At 37.2% G+C, this 20345-nt stretch overlaps 2 protein-coding genes across 4 annotated transcripts in view; one reads left to right on the top strand and one right to left on the bottom strand.

The window, feature by feature from the left end:
• CEP83 (centrosomal protein 83) overlaps positions 1–15492 on the top strand; it is a 116930-nt gene extending 101438 nt beyond the window's left edge. For all 3 annotated transcript variants that reach the window (XM_068560349.1, XM_068560350.1, XM_068560348.1), the window contains 3 exons: positions 11665–11768; positions 13663–13852; positions 14848–15492. In XM_068560349.1, coding sequence (XP_068416450.1) covers positions 11665–11768; positions 13663–13852; positions 14848–14952 — 399 coding nt within the window. In that variant the 3' untranslated portion in view covers positions 14953–15492. The remainder of the gene's footprint in view (positions 1–11664; positions 11769–13662; positions 13853–14847) is intronic.
• Positions 15493–16546: 1054 nt separating this feature from the next.
• Positions 16547–20345, bottom strand: part of PLXNC1 (plexin C1) — a 143997-nt gene continuing 140198 nt past the window's right edge. The window contains exons 30-31 of the mRNA XM_068561923.1: positions 20199–20273; positions 16547–18987 (exon numbers count right to left, since the gene is read on the bottom strand). Of these exons, the coding sequence (XP_068418024.1) occupies positions 18883–18987; positions 20199–20273 (180 nt within the window). The 3' untranslated portion in view covers positions 16547–18882. The remainder of the gene's footprint in view (positions 18988–20198; positions 20274–20345) is intronic.

The following is a 20345-nucleotide window of genomic DNA, read 5'->3' as shown; positions in this document are numbered from 1 at the left end:
TCCACATGAGTCTTATTTCCTGTGGCAGAATGATCACTATAAAATTAATTTTTTAAACTCAAACCCTTTTCCCATTCAAGTTAAATATAATGCTTCTGTATGAAAATGTTGGCTATAAGATTACATAAATATGATTCGTAAAATGGCAACAGACTTTTAAGTTTCTTAGATGACAAAGATCATAACTTTCTTGTGTAGTAAGACTTAAATTAAGTCACAAAATATTAACTCTAGGGCAGAAATCATAGTCCTTTAGAGTTACTTTCCTGTGAGAGGTTCTTGCAACTGGAGAGTAGCAGCTTTATTTTTTTTTCCCCAAGCTAGGTAAGATGGCTTCATTTACAGCTTCAACCTCCTAAGCACAGAGATTATGTCATTTCTGGTAAGTGTTTTTAGGTAGAGTCTTTGTGTGATGATATTTTGCTGTGTTGATTTGTTTGGGAAAGTTGGACCGGGTATCTTGAGTTGGAATGCCCTTCTGTAATTGATGACTTCTCTGTATGTTTTTCCCCACACACTGTTGAATGTGAGTATGAAGAGAGATCTCCTGGTATGAGGACAATGAGTTGTGCTTTTCCTTTTGAGGCACTTGAAACGATAACTTGTTATTTTTATTCTAAGGTATATCTCTGAAATAATTCTTGGTTAGATGTTTTGAACGGTTTTGAGAAAGAAATGAACCATAGTCTTGAAGTTATAAAATATCTATTGAATATGTTGTGTGGCCTGGCATTATGTTATACACCGAGGGGAAAATAGAAGCCATGATTAATTCCTGCCCTTGATGACCATATAATCTAATTGGAGAAATAAAATAACATGCAGTACCTAAAGAATCTATTAGTCACTTCCATGTGATCTGTGTGGACACTAAAGTTTGAGAACTACTGTGCTAGGGAGAAGAAAGCCTTAAGACAGGGAGACTAGTCAGGAAGCTATTTATAATCATCTTAAAATGAGGTAAGAAGTTTGGAATTCGGGCTTGCAATATAGAATGAAGGTGAAGGATGACTCCTAGAAGTATTCCAAAGGAAAAAATTAACAGAATATAGTGCTAAATAAGAAGAAAGAGAAAAATATGAAGTATTTTAGCTATGAGAGGATGTAGAGGAGTTGTCATGATGGAATAAAGACCATGTGTCAGTTGAGTAGAAAGAGAAGATACATTTGACTAAATACACGTCAGGTATGAACTGATGGCAGTGCATCCATGTAGACATGTCCTAGACTCTTTTTTTTTTTTTTTTTTTTGGCTGCACTGTGCAGCATGTGGAACTTCCCTGACCAGGGATTGAACCCGTGCCCCCTGCAGTGGAAGTGTGGAGTCCTAACCACTGGACCACTAGGGAAGTCCTGTCCTAGACTGCTAAGTGAAGATATGTAGATAACCAGAAATAATGGAATGTAAAGCATGGAGATCAGTAATTCAGCTTAGGGATGTATAATTAGGCACTTGAGATTTTGAGAACTGCTGAAGAATAAAAGGACTAAGAACTAAGTTGACTTGGAAAGAGGAGCTGGATTTAGTAGAGGAATGGTCATAGAGGTAGAAGCTATAGTATGGTGTTATAGAAGCCACAGGAAAAGAAAGGAATCAAAGGTAAATGGTCGTGATTATTGAAGAGAGTTCATTGAATTTGGCTAAAAGGTGATAAAAGGAAAATTTCAGCTTTGATTCTTGCATCAGTATTCTTTTGATTTTTCTTTAACTCTTTTGTGTTGTAATGTGTGTAACACTAAGGCATCCATTTGATAAACCTATGATTGTATTGGACTGATAAAATCAAAACTACAATCATTTCTTACAGCCACTTTCTCCTCTGGACTTTCATTTCTTTCAGTAGAATATCATTCTTCCAATTACTTAGTCTTCAAACCTTTGATTCATCCTAAGGGCTCCCTTTCCCCAAATATAGTCAGTCACTGTATTCGTTTCCTAGGGCTGCTATAACAAATTACTACAAACTGTGTGGCTTAAAACAACAGAAATTTATAATCTCACAGTTCTGGAAGTTAGAAGTCCAAAATCAAGGTGCTGATAGGGCCATGCTCCCTCCAAAGGCTCTGGGGAAGGATCTGTTCCATGCCTCTCTCCTAGCTTGTGGTGGTTGCTAGCAATCCTTAGTGTTCCTTGGCTTGCAGACACATCACTTCAATCTGTGCCTCTCTCTTCACATGGTGTGTGTGTCTGTCTTTATATCCAGATTTCTCCCTTTTTATAAGGGCACAAGTCAATATTGGATTTAGGGCCCACCCTAATCCAGTATAACCTCATCTTAACTTTACCCTTTTTTCAGATAAGGTCACTCTGGAGTGTTTTCCAACACCAAGAACCAATTATCTAATTCTCTGGACACCAACTGGGTGCCAGTAATTCAATTAAATTCTGACACTGCATCAGATTCCACAAATTAAAGGGTTCAGCCTCAAGACTAACCCCATGTCAGGTGTCAGGTCCTTAGCCATCTGCACTGCTGACCAATGACTATAAATTGGGGTTCCCATAACACCCCCCACCTAGGTTCATAGAACTCAGGAAAACATTTTACTTGTATTTACTGGTTTATTAGAAAGGATACAACTCAGGAACAGCCAAATAGAAGAGATGTATAGGGCAAGGTATGGAGGGGGAGGGGTGCCCTCTCTGGGAGTGCCACCCTTCTAGCAAATCAATGTATTCACTATCCTGGAAGCCTTCCAGGTATCCTTGTTCAAGAGTTTTTAATAGATATCAATCTCTAGTACCACCACTCCCAGAAGTGGAGGGTGGAGAGTGGGAGGTGGGAGGTGGGAATAGTGCTGCAAGTTCCTACCTTCTTACCACTTGGTCTTTCCAGTGACTAGCTCTATTTTGAGATTACCTAGGGGTCCCACCCTAAGTTAACTCATTAGTATTAACTCAGGTATGATTGAAAAGGGCTGGTTATGAATAGCAAAAGATGCTCCTGTGACTCAGGAAATTCCATGGGTTTTAGGAGCTCTGTGCCAGGAGCCCAGGGCAAAGACCAGATATATTTCTTCTTATAGCATAGTCACATTCTGAGATTCTGAGTAAACATAAATATTTGGGAGACACTGTTCTACCCAGTATAGTCACTAGAGCCTGTGAATTCTTCCTTTATAATGTATCTCACATTTTCCCCACCTCATTTCTTTTTATTCTTATTGCAACATCCTAGCTCAGACTCTCTTCACTACGAGGTTTCTCTATATTCGTTTAGTCAGTTTACTCAACAGATTTATTGAGAACCTACCCTGTATTATACCAGGTACTGTTTTATTCACAGGGATACGGAAATAAAGACTCTGCACTGAGGAGCTTATGTTGTAGTGGATGGGAGAAACAAATGTCAGGTGGAGATGTGTGCTAAGAGGAAAACTAAGGGGGATAGAGGGCATTGTTTTATATAGGTGATCAGAGAAGGCTCTGATAAAGTAACGTTTGAGCAGAGACCTCGAGGAAAGAAGGGGGAGGCCATATTTTGTATGTAGGGGAAGAATGTTCCAGAGGGAATAGAAAGTAAAAGAGAGAGTCAGGAGTCTGCTTGGTATGTTGAAGGAATACAAGGAGGGAGACCTGGGTAGCTGGAATGGAGCGAAGTAGTAGGAGGCTAGGTGATGTAGGGGCTTTTTTTGGTTTTTATTCTGAATGAGATAGGAACACACTGGAGAGTTTTGAATTGAGAAATGCTATAATCTGAATTATATTTTCAGGAGAATCTCTGGCTGTTGTGTAGAGGGGCAAACAGGACTCAGGAAGACCACTTTTCGGTAGTTCAGATGAGGGATGTAGAGAACTAGTAGTAGACTGGTGGTCGGATTCTGTATATATTTTTAAAGGTAGAACTTACAGTGGTTATAGGATATTAAAGAGATAAATCAAAGATGACTAAGATGTTGGGCTTGAGCACGTGGTTAAAATAGAATTGCTGTTTACTGACATGGGAAAGACCTTGGAAGGAACAGGTTTAGGGATAAAATAAAGATGCCTCTTTTGGACACATTAATAACTCTTTGAGATGCCCATTAGACTTCCAAGTGGAGATACTAAGCATTCTGGTGAATACATGAATCAGGGCTTCAGGGAAGAGGACTAGGCTAGGGATAAAGATTTGGGACTTATCAGCATGTAAATGGTATTGAAAGCAATGGGATTAAATGAGGTCACCTAGAAAGTGAAGGAAGACAGAAAAGAACAGGTTTGAGGATTGAGTTTTGAGGAATTCCAAACTTTAGAAGTTGGGAAGTTAAGGAGACTGAGAAGGAGTGGCCAATATGATAGGAAAAGAACCAAGAAAGTACTAGATGCCAAATGAAGAAAAACGCTTCAAGAAGGATTAGCTGTGTCAAATGACATTATCGTGTCGACGAAAAATTAATCAGGTGACCTAAGAAAGAATTGGAAAATTTTATTCAAGACAAATTTGAGGGTTAAAACCCAAGAAGAGCATCTCAAAAAGCTCTGAGAACTGTTCCGCCCGTTAGAAGTCAAGATACAGTTTATATAAGTTTTTTGAGACAGAGGGCTGTACATTAAATGACCTATTATTGACAGTTTACAAAACCCAGATTTTAGTGCCATTGTGGTGGGTCATGTGACCCTTTATAATCAAGAAGGATTGTTCTCTTTTAAGGCATTGTCTTGTTGATGCTCGGAGAATGTTGCTGTTTATGGCTGAGCAGGTATTCCTGCTGATGGGGGAGGTTTGGTCAATGCATAATGCACATACACAAGGAACAGTGAGGGGAGAGGGGAGGCCAAAGTGCAGAGAAGAATTTTTAGGTTTAAATTTTTCTTGTCTTGCCATAAATATGAATTTTATTTCACAGTGGTAAGATGATAAAATAGTAAGATGAAGACTAAGAATCCATTTGACTGTGTGGTAATTGTTGGTGGCTTTGTCAAGAGTTGTTTCTGTGGAGTAGTAGGTATGCACGTCTGATTGAAATGGAATATAGTTTGTCGAAGGAATTTTGTTGTGAAGAACAAAGAACTGGGGTAATAGCTAGCATTGTGAGAGCAAAAGCTTCTTTTAAGAAGGGAGAAATTATAGGATGATTCAGTAGCAAGGGGAAAATTGATGATGCAGGAGAAGGAGGGGGCAAATGAAGGGATGATATCTTTTAGTAGGCAGAAGGGCATTAGATTCAATTCAGAGAGGGAAGGGATAGAAACACAATGTATCTATTGTACCTGGAAAGAAGACAAAATATATGATTTTAAGTTCCTGATAAATTCATGGATGTAGTGGAAGTTCTCTACTGGTTGCTGCTGTTTTCTCAATGCAAAAAAGAATCTGGGTCACCAGCTCAGACTGTGAAGAGTGGAGGTCTAACAGATTTGAGAAGAGACAAGGAGTTGTGAAAGAATGTAAGAGTTTGGGAGAGTGATTGGATTAGGGAAATTAGTAGGATTTCCAGGTACCAGTAGGGGGCCCATTTGAAGTTAGTGCTGGTTAATTTAAGGTGAGACCGGTCAGCATGGGGGTGGGGGTGTGTGTGTGTTAATGAGGGTGCTGCAAAGAAATGATTATGTTAGGGTCTAAGGCATTCATTGGGTCTACTAGTCAACCAGCTATCCACTTCTTTTGCTGCATTCTAACTCAGTTCCTGGCAAAGAGTAGTGCTCAGTAAATGGTTGGTTGTTTTTACAGTGATGAGGATGAGGACAACATTGTCCTGAACCCTGTCTTCAGGAAGCTTATCTCCAGATTTGCCTCTTAAGAGGCAAACTTCAGAGTCCATCCTATACACTGATACCATATTAATCTTTTCAAAACAGTGCTTTCACCCATCATTTCCCCTGCTGGAGAAACATCAGGGGAATCCACATTCCTATAGAATTACAGATTCTTCTTAATTCATTTCTTATCCTTTCTAAAAAAGCCTTTTCTCAAGATTTTGTATTTTATGACTGGAATTCCCTTCAGAAATCCCTGTATTTTGTATTAACTGTGGTTAATATAGGGCCCAATTAAGTGTGCACTCTGTGTGTGTGTGACATGCTTAAGACTTGAAGATGAGAGTGAAAAAATTCGTGTTTTACTACAATTTAAATGAGCAGTACCAATGGAGAAATAGAACTAGATTTTAAGATTGCAGGTTTATATAATCATATAATAATGAAGTGTTAAGCATTTCCATCTTTAAAATGTCTGCTGTTAGTTGAACTAAAATACCTAAAAGGAGCATATGCTTTTGATAATGACAGACTAGGAAATATGTGGATCAGCTCTCCACATGAGAACTAGAAGAATCAGACAAAATATTTTTAAAAATATCTCCATGAAGGGCAGTGAAGAATTAAGAGGCCAAGATCCTGGAGAGATGGGAAACCTGGAGAGGTGGGCTCAGCATTTGGGGCTGCTTTTCCCTTAGAGGAAGCTGCCAGTTCTAGAAGAGACAGCTGAGAGGATGAGAAGTGAAGCAAAGCTTTTGACAACCTCGTAGGGCTTGGGGACCAAAAATTGGAGTTCAGAATCTGCCAGAGAGAGGGTCTCAGGTCTGAGTCTACTAGTGCTAGTGGGTTGAGACCATGAAGGGGTATGCCCTTGGACTAAGAGTGAACTAACTGCAAATAGACTGGCCCTTGCAAGTATTGAAGCACAGCTTCAGATAATCTGTCCTTATAATTAGATTAAATTAACCCCTGTTGTTAGTTTTCCTAGCTGCCTGCAAGAAACAAATGTAAATCTGCTTTAAGGGAAACTAGCGTTGTAGGCTTCAGTTATTTCCTCAGTTTTTAAAATGTAATGTCTAGCTCTAAATAAAAAATAAACAGAGATACTACTGCACATCCATTAGAATGGCTAAAATCCAGAACACTGACAGGATATGGAACACTGGTAAGGATATGGAACAATAGAAACTTTCATTTATTGCTGGTGGGATTGTAAAATGGTACAGCCATTTTGGAAGACACTGTGGCAGTTTCTTACAAAGTTAAAACATAGTCTGGCCATACAGTTCAGCAGTCATGCTCCTAGGTATTTATTCAGATGAGTTGAAAATGTATGTTCACACACACAAAAAAACTGCACACAAACGTTTGTAGCAGCTTTATTCATTATTGCCAAAACTTGGAAGCAAGCAATATGTCCTTCAGTAGGTGAAGGTTAAAAAACTTTGCTATATCCATACAAGAGAATATTATCCAGTGACAAAAAGAAATGAGCTATTAAGCCATGCAAAGACATGGAAGAACCTTAAATGCATATTGCTAAATGAAAAAAGTCAGTCCGAAAAGACTATATACTGTAAGATTTCAAATATATGACATTCTGGAAAAGGCAAAAGTATGGAGACAGGAAAAAAATCAGTGATTGCCAGTTTGTGGGGTAGGAAGTAGGGATGAATAGGTAGAGCACAGGGAATTTTTAGGGCAGTGAAACTATTCTGTATGATAACTGCAGTAGTGCATACAGGACAGTATGCATTTGACAAAACCATAGAACTGAACAACACAAAGAGTGACAATGTAAACTGTGGACTTTAGTTGATAATAATGTATCATTATTGGTTCATCAATTTTAACAAATTTCTGTTAATAATAATAATTTTAAAAATAGCTGCATGAGGAAATAACATTGAAAATCAAGAGAAGTAACAATCAATATAAAGAAACCCCCCATAGGGGATCCAGGTAATGGAGTTATAAGATACAGAATTTAAAATTACCATGTTGTAGATGCTCAGAAATAAAAGAAATGCTTGAGAATTGACCAGAAAACTAGAAAACATTTTTTAAAATGGCAGGTTTAGAACTAAAAAACACAATAACTGGATTATGAACTCTGTGTATAGATTTAACAGCATCCTCATCTGCCTCCTCAAGGCATGAGCAGAAATCAGTGAAGCAGAGATTATACAATAGAGAAAATTTAACTTGCCAAGAGCTGATCAATCTGAAAAGATTGATAAAATGGCTTCTCCCCAAACTCCTCATAAAGTAGGTAGGGTAGGTAGATGAATAAACACAAGTGGACAATATAATGAATGAAAAAGGGGTATCACTATACATCTTATAGATATTAAAACAAAAAGACTATTATAAGAACAGCTGTGTTAATTATGCAATTTTGATGAAATGAACAAATTCCTTGAACATCTCAACAAAACTAATACAAGAAGAATTAGGAAATCTAAATAGTCCTGTATCCATTAGGGAAATGGACTCCTTAATTTAAAACCTTCCATAGAGAAAATGTGGTATTTATATATATATATTGCAAAATGATTACCACAATAAGTCTAGTTAACATCCATCACCATACATAGCTACAGAATTTTTTTCCTTGTAATGAGAACTTTTAAGATATCTCTCAGTAACTTTCAAATATGCAATGGAGTATCATTAACTATAGTCACCATGCTGTACTTTACATCCACAGGACTTATTTATTTTATAACTGGAGGTTTGTACCTTTTGACCTCCTTCATCCATTTCACCCAGCCCCTGCCTCTGGCAACTGCCAGTCTGTTCTCTGTATCTTTGAGCTTATTTTATTTTATTTTTAAAAGATTCCACACATAAGTGAGATTATGTGGTATTTTTTCTTTCTCAGTCTGGTTTATTTCACTTAGCAAAATGCCCTTAAGGTCCATCCATGTTGTCACAAATGGCAAGATTTTCTTCTCTTTTACGGCTGAATAATATTCCAGTGTGTGTATCACATCTTCTTTATCAATTTATCCATTGATGGACACTTAGGTTGCTTCCATGTCTTGGCTGTTGTAAATACTGCTGCAATGAACATGGGGGTGCATGTGCCTTTTCAAGTTAGTGTTTTTGGTTTTTTTCACTAAATACCCAGAAGTGGAATTGCTGGAAGTTCTATTTTTAATTTTTTGAGGAAACTTTGTGTTATTTTCCATAGTGGCTGCATAAATGTACATTCCCACTGACAGTGCATGAGGGTTCCCTTTTCTCCACATTCTCACCAACACTTGTTTCTTGTCTTTTTGAGAATAGCCATTCTGACAGCTGTAAGGTGATATCTCATTGTGGTTTTGACTTGCATTTCTGTGATGATCAGTTCTTTCTTTACATACACAACAATTAGAAAATAAAATATATACCATTTACATTAGCGTAAAAAATATAAAATATTTAGGAACAAATCTAATAAAAGATAGGTAAATATTGCTAAGAAAAACTAAAGAAGACCTAGATAAAGGGAAACTATACCACACTTGATTTGAAAGACTCAATATTATTAAGATGTCAGTTCTTCCCAAACTGATCTGTAGATTGAGTGCAATCCTAATCAAAATTTCATTAGTTTTCCTTGTGGAAATTGCAAAGTAGATTCTAAAATTCATATGAAAGTACAAAGGACTAGAACAACCAAGGCAATCTTGAAGAAAAACAACAAAGCTGCAGGACTTACACTACTAGATATCAAGATTTACTTTAAGCTACAGTCATTAAAACAGTGTGGTATTGGCATAAGGATAGACAGACAAATGGAACAGAATACAGTCCAGAAATAGTATATGAACACCTGACTTACCACAAACTACCATTGCCTTTCAATAGGGAAAGGATGGTCCTTTAAGGATGTGGAGTCAATTGGTTATCATTAACCCAACCTAATTAGATAAAAACTGCAGACCCAAATGTGACAAGTAAAAAAATAAAGCTGCTAGAAAAAAACTTGGGGAGAAAATCTTAAGATCTTGGGATAAGATTTTTTAAACAGGACATAAAAAGCACTAACTGTAAAAGATATGGTTGATAATTTGGATTTTATTATAATTAAGGACTTCTTTTTATAAAATGACACTTATGGGAAAAAATGTTACCACACACTGAGAGAAGGTCAATCTGCAACACAAATATCTGACAAAGGATTCATATTCTGAATATATAAAGAACTCCTACAAATAAGAAACAGATTACTCAAAAAAAAATTTATTTTAAACAGGCGAAAGACTAAGACAAGCACTTCACAAAAAAAGGATATCCAGATGGTCAGTATGCATAAGAAAAGGTAATCACCCTCATTAGATAACAGGAAAATGCAAATTAAAGCTACAAGTGACATATTATTCTATCCCACCAGAGTAGCTAAAATTTATAAAGACCGACCACACCAAGTGTTGGTAAGGATGTAGAGCAGTTAGAACTCTTGTATATTGCTGGTGGGCATGTAATTAGTAATTAGTTAGAACCACTTTAGAAAACTGACAGTTTTTACTAAAGATAAAACATATGTATACTGTATGACTCATTCCTGGGTATATACTCAAAGAGAAATGAGGACACATATCTACCAAAAACATATTCAGGAATGTTCATAAAACTTTATTCATAGTAGCTTCAAAGTAGAAAACAATTCAAATTCGTATCGGTAGGAGAAGGGATAAAATATAGTGTGTTTGTAAAATGGATAACAACATAACAGTAGAGAGGAACTGTGACATGCAATAACATGGCTTAGCCATAGGGATAAAATGTTGAACAACCAAAAAATCCAGAAACAGAAGTGTATATAGTGTATGATTTCTTTGATGTGGGTAGGTGAATGAATAGACAGAGTCCTGAGTCACCTGTAAATATATACATACTTGTGCTAATAAAGGACAGAAGGGTGGTTCCTGGGCCAGGGTAGGCGATGAATGAGCTACACCTGTAAGCAGTAACGAATAAATCTCGCAGTATTGAGTGAAAGAAAAAAAGCCATCTGTTAAAGAATGTGCACTGTGACTCCATTTGTATGAAGTTCAAAAATACGCAAAACTAAACTACAGCTTTGGAAGTAAATTAGTTGGTTACCTTTTCAGAGGACAGAGGGGGTAGAGATTGAAAGGAGGGAAGGGTAGGGGCCCTTTTGGTACGGCAGTGCTCTTGACCTGTGAGGTAACAACACCAGCATTTGCTTCGTGGTTTTACATTTTGCTTTACGTTTACATTATGTGCATTTTTCTGTAAGCCTGTTATACTTAGGTAAAGAGTTAGAAACCAAAAATCTAAAAGGTCTGTAGCTACTGATTGTCAACATTTATAGGTGTTTTTCTGTAAAAACTAAAAACAACCTGTTTATAAAACTGAAAAAGTATTACCTTTTTTCATTTACTACTTTTGCATTATACATAGATTTTTCCACATTAGAAAATTTTCCCTTTGTGAAGTTTAAATTTTTTTCTTTTTAATATTTAGAAAGGCATGCTTTCAAACTGAGATGCATCCATAATCAATCTTATCTGTCTGATCCTTTAATTTACTCCTTTGGTAGCAATTTATCAGTTGCAAACATGCTTTTAAATTTTAAATTTATAGTTGTTTTAAACCCATGATAATCTTCTGGGAAAATGAAGAGTCATGATTATGAGGTGACAGGCAAACTCATTAGTAAAATTTGACTCCTTCCCTTCCTAGATTTTTTATTTGCACAATTTCCTTATTGATATCAATTTTCTGGTTTGACACTTATAATAGTTCTGTTTGTCACGTTGAGGATATGAGGTAGATCTGTGTTTTATTATCTTTAAAATTTTTAGTACGTATCATATCTACTAATCTTTGCTCCTAGTATTCCCTGAAAATACTCATCTCTAAGTAAAATTTTTTTGGTGAGTAAAATATTCACTATATAGCTTTGTTCAAATAGGAGAGTATGTATTACCATACTTGCTCATTATTAATTGTTTCTCTTTTTCTAGAGAAAATCTCTTCATGAAAACAAGTTGAAGAGAATGCAGGAAAAGGTAGAAGTCTTGGAGGCAAAGAGAGAAGAATTAGAAACAGAGAATCAGGTGTTAAATAGGTAATGTGTTTGTATGTATACACACCCCATGTGGCTATTTTGATATTATACAACTTTGTTTCTGAGTATAATGCACTTGGGTTTCTTTTAAAATATACATTTAAAAGAACTCTAAAACTATTCATTAGACTCCTAATTCATTATCTTTGCTATTTTTTTTTTCTGATTGAATGTTTCTTCAAACCAAAAGGTCTTTAACACATGCGTTTGTATTACAGTTGGGACTGACAGGAGAGGTCAGTCGCTGGCTTTGGTAGCCAGGAGTGGTGTGAATCCTTGCTGCTGAGACAAGACAGTTTAGTGATTACGAGTTCTAAAATTGTGGCCACAACTTTGAATCAAAGTTCAGTTTTTAAATTTTTTGGTATGGAAAATATTATTGGGCAGTAGCTTCTGGTTTTTCATTTACATCCAAGCACAGCTAATAATCTGCATCATTAGCATTTTTGATCAGAGAAGATTTACCATATTAAGTTAGTGGTAGTGGCATTGTATGACCCATGTGATTCAAGTTAATAAAATCTTTTCAAATTCAGGTAATTAGTAGTAGTCTTCAGCATTTAGACAGTATCAGACTTTTCTGTAATGGGAATTGCCTGTATAGCAAGCAGTGATGTTTTATAATGTGCACTGGTCTTCTGGGTATAATTATTACCAAAATGTGAACAGTTGTGTTTTTTTTTAGAACATCCAAGAGGTTTCTAGACTGTGGAATAAATGCCAACTTTATAATACTCTCTGTTCCAAAGTAAGAAGCCACCAGATTCATTCTAAAACAAAATTCAACTTAATATTTCAAAATTAATGGTTATGGAGGAGGTGTTGCCAATTCAAGATTGGGCAGCTATGGCACAGATCGCCTAGAACTTCAAATGGTTTTGAAACTATATTTGATTACTGGTGTGATTGATCGTCAGGAAATTTATGTCCAAAATCTGTGAAGGCCTGAAAAGTGGTTTTTTTATCCATGTCATTTCCCCCTAAAGTTGGGTAGCTTTACCTTTGTCATTAGGTACATTTAAAAAAATTAAATTGGACAATATAAAATTTGCTATATTTGACCATATTTCACGTACAAAAATGGCATTCATAAGATTCAACCTAGGGCTTCCCTGGTGGCGCAGTGTTTAAGAATCTGCCTGCCAATGCAGGGGACACGGGTTCAAGCCCTGGTCCAGGAAGATCCCACATGCTGTGGAGCAACTAAGCCCGTGTGCCACAAGTACTGAGCCTGTGCTCTAGAGCCCATGTGCCACAACTACTGAGCCTGAGCTCTAGAGCCCACGAGCCACAACTACTGAAGCCCGCGACCCTAGAGTCCATGCTCTGCAACAAGAGAATGCACTGCAGTGAGAAGCCCACGTACTGCAATGAAGAGTAGCCCCCACTCGCCGCAACTAGAGAAAGCCCACGTGCAGCAACGAAGACCCAACACAGCCATAAATAAATAGATAGATAGATAGATAGATAAATAAGTTTCCCTTAAAAAAAAAAGATTCAACCTAGTATTTTATTTCTATTTGATTCCTGCAGTAAAATAAGGCACCCTTTTGGTTTAAGGAGTCTCCTTTTAGTTTCAGGATTCATGGGTTGGCGGAGTAAAGTGGAAATGAAAGTAAAAGTATCAAAAGATTTTTAATCTTTGATTAATTGGCAAATAAAACTTTAAAATCAGTTGATAGCCTGCAGGGCCAACAATAACGCATGTAATTAAGATGTCATATCATGTTCCTGTTTACCTTTCTAGATAAACCAAATTTTATGTGTATATCATATATAGATAAATCTTATAATTTAGAAATCCTTCTCTTCCAATTAAAATTATGTTCTGTGACTCATACTGTTCTTCAATAGAATGTAACTGTATTAAACAGAAACACTTTTTCTTTTTAAGACAAAATGTTCCATTTGAAGAATATACAAGGCTTCAAAAAAGACTAAAGGATATACAGAGAAGACATAATGAATTTCGAAGTTTAATTTTGGGTCCTAACATACCTTCAACAGCATCCATCAATCCTGTTAGCTTTCAGTCACCAACTGTGGTTCCAGGCATGGAACTGTCCTTTCCTCCTCATATGCAGGTATGAGCATTTATTTTAGGGAAAAAAGTTAGATAAATATTTCCATAAGTTTTCCCCTGTTTAAATAGTTAAAAACCTGAATCTTTACCAGAAAAATCTGCTGAGAGGCATAGTGGATTTGAGTCTATCCTATCCTTTAGTGATGGTGCTAGGAGTAAAGTCTCCTATTGGGCAGTTGAAAGGAAGAAGCTTAACTGATAAGTCTTTGAATAACTGTAGAGTTTGTAGTCACTCATACAATACTAATTACTATCAACATTTACGCAAATGTACTGCACTATGTATTTTCCATACAATATTTAATCCTAATGAAAAATGCTTTGAGGGAAGGTATTAGTATTCCCAATTTGCAGATGAGGAAGCTGAGTCAGAGAGGTGAAGTGACTTGACTAAGGTCATAGCTAAGTGAGAGTTGAGTTTCATACCTAAATCTGTGTAATTCCAAAACCTGAGTTGGTTCTACTTTATCAGATCCCCGAGATGTTGATGGAATCAAATTGATTGGATGATTTTCAGAAGATTAACTGTTCATAAGCAATGACATCTTGTAATGTTGTAAGCACTGAAGATTTTTAATGTTGTAAGTCACTGAGTCGAATCTCAGACGAAGTGCTTTGTTTATATGACAAACTGCTATTAAACTCTCATCACATTAGAAAGTTGCCATATAAGTACACCTGGGCCCTACATTACTATTGTCTAATTCACTCCCTGGTGAATTTTACACCTAGAGAGGAACAGACTTCGGGTTTTTGCTGAAGGCTACAGCCAGAGGCAGGAGAGAAGGGAGGACTAGTTGGTAGTCTAGCCCATCCTGGTGTTCTTAGACTGCTAAAACGGTCATCCTTTTCTTGCCAGATGTTGCAGGCCTGAATAAAAGAGGCACTGAGGCCACTGCCTAACAGTTATTTTTCCACCAGATTTTCTAACAGTCTTTTTTGATGTGCTTTTTCTGTTGTTGTTGTTGTTGTTTCTCCTCTTTCTGTGCTTTGAAGGAGGAGCAGCATCAAAGGGAACTCTCTCTACTTCGCAAAAGACTAGAAGAACTAGAAACAACACAAAGAAAACAACTAGAGGAACTTGGATTTCCTGGGGAATGATTTTCTTGGAGAAAAGGCAGATCAAAAGGGATGAAATCAGTGACTCAGTAAGGCTTGAAGTCTTAACGTATGTGGTATTTAGATACTTTATTACCGTTTGCCAAAACACTTGAATGTGCCTCAAGAGAAGGCACCAGTACGTGATGTATTGAATGAATGTCAGGATTTTAGGGTTATACTAATGATAAGTGAAGCACTAAAGCAGCTTCAGAGATATTCAGAATATTATTGACAACCCTTTGAGAATGTGAAGTAAATGAACAAATAAAAAGGAACTCATTAGGGAATCAAGTTTTTAAATTATTTTATTAATCTTACTTTGTTGAGTTTTTTTGGCACTTTGCCTAAAACACGCCCATCTTGAAGTCCCTCCTCCTCTTCTTCGAGATGCTTGGCAATAACAGGGTCAGTGAACATTTTCTGGTTTACTATATATGAGTTGTGAACCTCTAGTTCTTGAAAAATGACAATTTTACAGTTAGTATAAAAAAATAGGTATCTAGATATAGATTATAAAACACTACCTTGTCTAAAAGCTGTGTGCACATAATTTATTACAGAGCTTAATAAATATTTTTCTAACTATTGTTTTGTGTTTAATTTTGCTTTAACCATACAGTGTAGAAGATCTCACTAATTCTGGCTTAATTGGGTTAGGATTGATAGAAAATAACAGAGTACAAATAATTAAATCCTGTGGCTGTATAAAACAAGGGCCGTTCATTGCAAAACTTGAACCCAGTGGGGTCCCTTTAGAAATATTGCTGGTTTTTAACTTTGCCTCCTACTGTTTTGGATCTATTGGATCTAACCAAACTGTTACAAATGTTTTATTTCTGTGTGTCCCTAAGTATGCCATCATTTGCTTTTTTTTTTTTTTTTTTTTTTTTTTTTTATAAATTTATTTATTCATTTTTGGCTGCGTTGGCTCTTTGTTGCTGTGCGCGGGCTTTCTCTAGTTGCAGGAGCAGGGACTACTGTTCATTGCAGTGTGTGGGCTTCTCGTTGCAGAGGCTTCTCTTGTTGTGGAGCACGGACTCTAGGGGCGCGGGCTTCAGTAGTTGTGGTGCATGGGCTTAGTTGCTCCACAGCATGTGGGATCTTCCCGGACTGGGGCTCGAACCCGTGTCCCCTGCATTGGCAGGTGGATTCTTAACCACTGTGCCACCAGGTAAGTCCCCATTTGCTTTTTCATGTAACAAACATTTTTAAGGCATTCTGCTGGAATAACTTCATGTCAACAAGGCAAAGCTCAAGTCTGCCGGACTAAGTGGAATGTTCATTATCCAGAAGTCTTCACATTCAAAAGTCCAAGTTAATTGATAGTGGAGGCCAGGAGTGAAATTGTGCAGCCTTATCATTTAGAAGAAACTAGATTTACTTACTATATATATAGCTGCTAATTTACAGAGTGTATACAGTGACACTTTGTTTTTAAAAAATAATTAATTTCCATGGAGCCACTCAGAATTTAAAAATCTATTATAACTAGAAAATTTGAAGGAGGAAAAAGACAAAAACAGTCCACATTTACATCAAAATGTTTATTTTTGGATATAGACATTTAAAACATTCATCTCCAAGAACGGCTTCAATCAGGTATACAATAAGAAATAGACTTTAAATCCCTAATACAGAAAAAGGTAACAGAATTAATTTTTAAATGCTGCTGTAGACACTAGTGTTAGAAAAAGAAAGTTGTTTGTTTATAAATGGTTTTGCACCAAAAAAATATGCAAAGAAACTTGAAAATAGACAATGTTTGCCATTTGTTTCTCTGGTTGCTGTTTAATGTAGACCCAGTGACTGATTGATTGTCTTCAGCACACATCTAATTTGGCCGTTCACTGCATTTGGCTAATGTGATCCAGATAGTGCTTTTCACTGGAGGATTGACAAACACGCTACATACATTAGTGAGTCTTCACACCACCTCAGTGAGGTAGGTTAGAAATATTATACAGAAATTGAGGCACAAAGAGGTAAGTGACTTGCCCAAAGTTCCCAGCAGCACAGTCCCTGCAAAAGAAGGTAAGTCTCCACACAGGACTCATGTGCCAGAGAGCTGGACAGGGACACCCTCATGTAGCATTGACTGAATACTTAGATAAAGCTGTAACTGATCCTTTGAGATTTCTTAGCATTTCTGTACCCTAAAGAAGGGAAGTCTTCTGGGCAACTCTCCTACCCTTGGCTCTCAGCTCTCCTACTGTTCTCTTGTGAACCCCTTCACATCAAGACTGTAGCAGCCTTAGATGGGGACCAGACCTCTCACCTTTATAAGTAACCTATTTGGTAGTATTTTTGAGGTGTGTCCATTGGACAGATAATGGTCAAAAGCGACAGGATTGGGAAGGTGCCTGTCAGGGCAATAAATGCTTATTTTCTCTGATCAGTTTGTGAGGTGTCACCTCTCACTCTTTACCAGATAGTGAGGAGCAAAAAGAACAGCATTCATTTAAGACAAATTCACATTTAAATCCTGATATCCCATACAGTGTTGGTAAATGATTTTAAGGAATGTGTGATCAATGTTTTATTTGCTACTTGAAACAATTTCTTTCCTCAATCCGGGATTTGGAGCACCAAGGGTAAAGGTGCCACAAAGAAAGTTTGAGAGTTGCCAATTACACTTTTTACTTCTGGTTTAATAGAAGGAAAACACAGTGGTATTAAAGTTGGTCATGAGCAGCAAAAATTCAGGAATAAAAAATCAGCAATAAAAAGACTACAGTATAACTAGATAGGGAATTCTTTTTAAAAAAGGCATGAATAAAACAGGTTTTTTTTAACTCTTTCTCTTGTGAGGAATACTCTCAAAAAGTACATCGTAAGACTAAGATACCAAGTTGTATACTAATATTTTTCAGGCCATGGGCCTCAAATATATATATTCATATATAATACTCCAGTGTGAACAGCAATTTCATGAAATGTAAAATGTATTTTTTTTTTAATCACACACAAGTATTTATAACCACAGGGTTCACCAGAAATCTAAAGCAAGGAGATAGTAATATAGAGATGTAGGATTAGGGGAGTGCGTTACTCTTCCACAGACAATTCTGATCGAAGTGTTGTTTAGACAGAAATAAGCTACTGATTTTTTTTTTTTTTTTTTTTTTTTTAACAATAGCCAACATGTCCACTATCAAATACATTTAATATGAAAAAAATAAAATGAAGAAAACGTACATACTTTAAAGTGTCTGGGTAAAATGATGTTGCATTTAAAGAAGCCTACTCCCTCTCCCTGCTTTAGAGTTCCTTAGTGAAATGGAGGTGAGTTTGATGGAGTACAGTCGGTGACCACTGAAAAACACGAGCCCTTTCAACAATGTTGCAACACTGTTAGTTTTTGGTTTAAAAACACACACACACACTCACAAATGCTAAGTGTACACACTACCAAATTCTGCGGTCAGCTTTTCCAAGAACTACCGGGGAAAGTTTCAATGCTGCAAGTCCGCAAGGTTGCCCTAACACCCCTACCTTGTTTCCAGATGACTCATTTCACATTTTGTTTTGATCACTGGCAGTGTCCCTTGTCTGCAGAAGTGCAGTGTAGTCACAAGTGCTACACAGCTGTAGTTTTCAAACAAAACCACGTATATCATTGTGCTTAAGTGGAGACTGTAGCTACAATACTGACCCTTGCTTACTGGCCCTGTATTCTCTGAACAAGGAGGCTGTTTGTGACAACCACTCCAACTCTATGTACAGAAGCGCTCCCACAGTACACACACAGGCACAGTGCTTGGTATGCTTTCTAAAAGCTGTGCGTGTGCCTTGCTCTCTTAAAAAAGACAGTGCTCAAAGTGGAACCTATGTGCAAACTTAAATAATTAACGACACAGAGTAGCTTAAGCAGCCATTTTGCTCCCAAGTCGTCTGAAGAACTTTACCAGATTAAGCCAGGCCCCAGAGTGCTTACATCCACTTGCATTTCTTCTTTTCATCAAATAAGACTTTTACATGCAAGAGTTGTTTCTGAGCTTCTTCCAGCCCTCGTTCTCTTTCTAGTTTATTTAGAATCTGTTGACAATTAGAACAGTTATATTTTAGATATTGTGGTTTTAGCATTACAATTCTGTTTTTTTTTGCATTCCTGATGCTGTGAGTGGTAAAATCTGTATGAAACAGATGCCAACATTTTCTTCAATCATTTACATACTCACTTTGCAAGTTGTTTTGCTAAGTCATTATCACAGGATCAACAACGCTTAGGTTTAAAATAGAAGCTCACAAGAAATACCAAACTATTTGCTTACAAATATGGGGCCAGAATTTCAAGGCCCTGTTTTATGCATTATGTTACAGCCATTCCAAGCACAGCAAGCATTCCTGGGCAGCCAACATGCAGGCAAGTATTTCTTCTTAAATGCAGCAGGCAGGGGCCTCCTGGTCAGAGACGTCTACTTCCCTTCCCTCCCCTCCCCTCCCCTCCCCTCCCCTCCCCTCCCCTCCCCTCCCTTCCCTTCCCTTCCCCTCCCCTCTTGGGCAGTGTAGTCCCTCCTCTCCCCTCCCTTCCCCAGTGCTTCCCTTCTAACCCCTGACCCCTGGAAAGAGGGATGCTTATCATGTTTAAGGAACTCATTGCCTCTACCCTACCTTAGTGCTTCACTTGATCTTCAAGTAGCAAATGGAATTGGTGAGCTATTCTCACCATTGACATGGATAGCCTGTCCCAGCATGACTGAGTGGGGGGAATCAGGGAAGGGGGAATTAACATATTTGGAAACAGCGCATCTGATGACTGTGTCTGTGTGAATTCCCAAAGAAAAAAATCCAGATTAAGGAGGATTAATCATAAAGGAGAATGGTTTATTGAAATAGTTGCTTAAGTTAGAAATATGTCATACTTTAACTACTGAATACAGAATCTAGGCGATTTAACAAGCTTAGCTTTCATTTTAGCAGATTATAACCAAGCATAAGCAGGCCCCTTTTATTAGGACCACTACTTACTCATCAAAGTTAACTGTGCCAGTATGGCTATAGGCCCCATTAACTCAAATCTAAATGGTTGGTCCAAAGGCGAGCAGCATAATAAAACTATGAGGGGCAGCAGCCAGGTGCAGGGTCTGGCTTGGTGCCAGGATCCCCCATCTCAGACAGGCTTCCTGGCCTCCCTTTCTGGCCATTTGGGATGCCAGAGCTTGTCCTGAGACCTACAGAATGCTTTATAACCAAATTCTGGTGACTGATTCATATCTTATTTTTTTAAATGTTATTTAAAATCTTACCTCATCAAAATATTTTACGATGTATTTGTAGATTTCTGTCAAGGCCACTTCTTCATTAAATTCATTTTCATGTTTCTTAAAGAAATAAAGGCTTGTTGAGAGATTCTGAAATGGCTTTTTTTTTTTTTTAAAGAAATATCCAAATAC

This window comes from Eschrichtius robustus, chromosome 13, assembly GCF_028021215.1.
Source record: "Eschrichtius robustus isolate mEscRob2 chromosome 13, mEscRob2.pri, whole genome shotgun sequence".
Taxonomy (NCBI): Eukaryota; Metazoa; Chordata; class Mammalia; order Artiodactyla; family Eschrichtiidae; genus Eschrichtius; species Eschrichtius robustus.
Note: the sequence above shows the minus strand (reverse complement) of the source record. Positions and strands in the feature narration are given on the sequence as shown.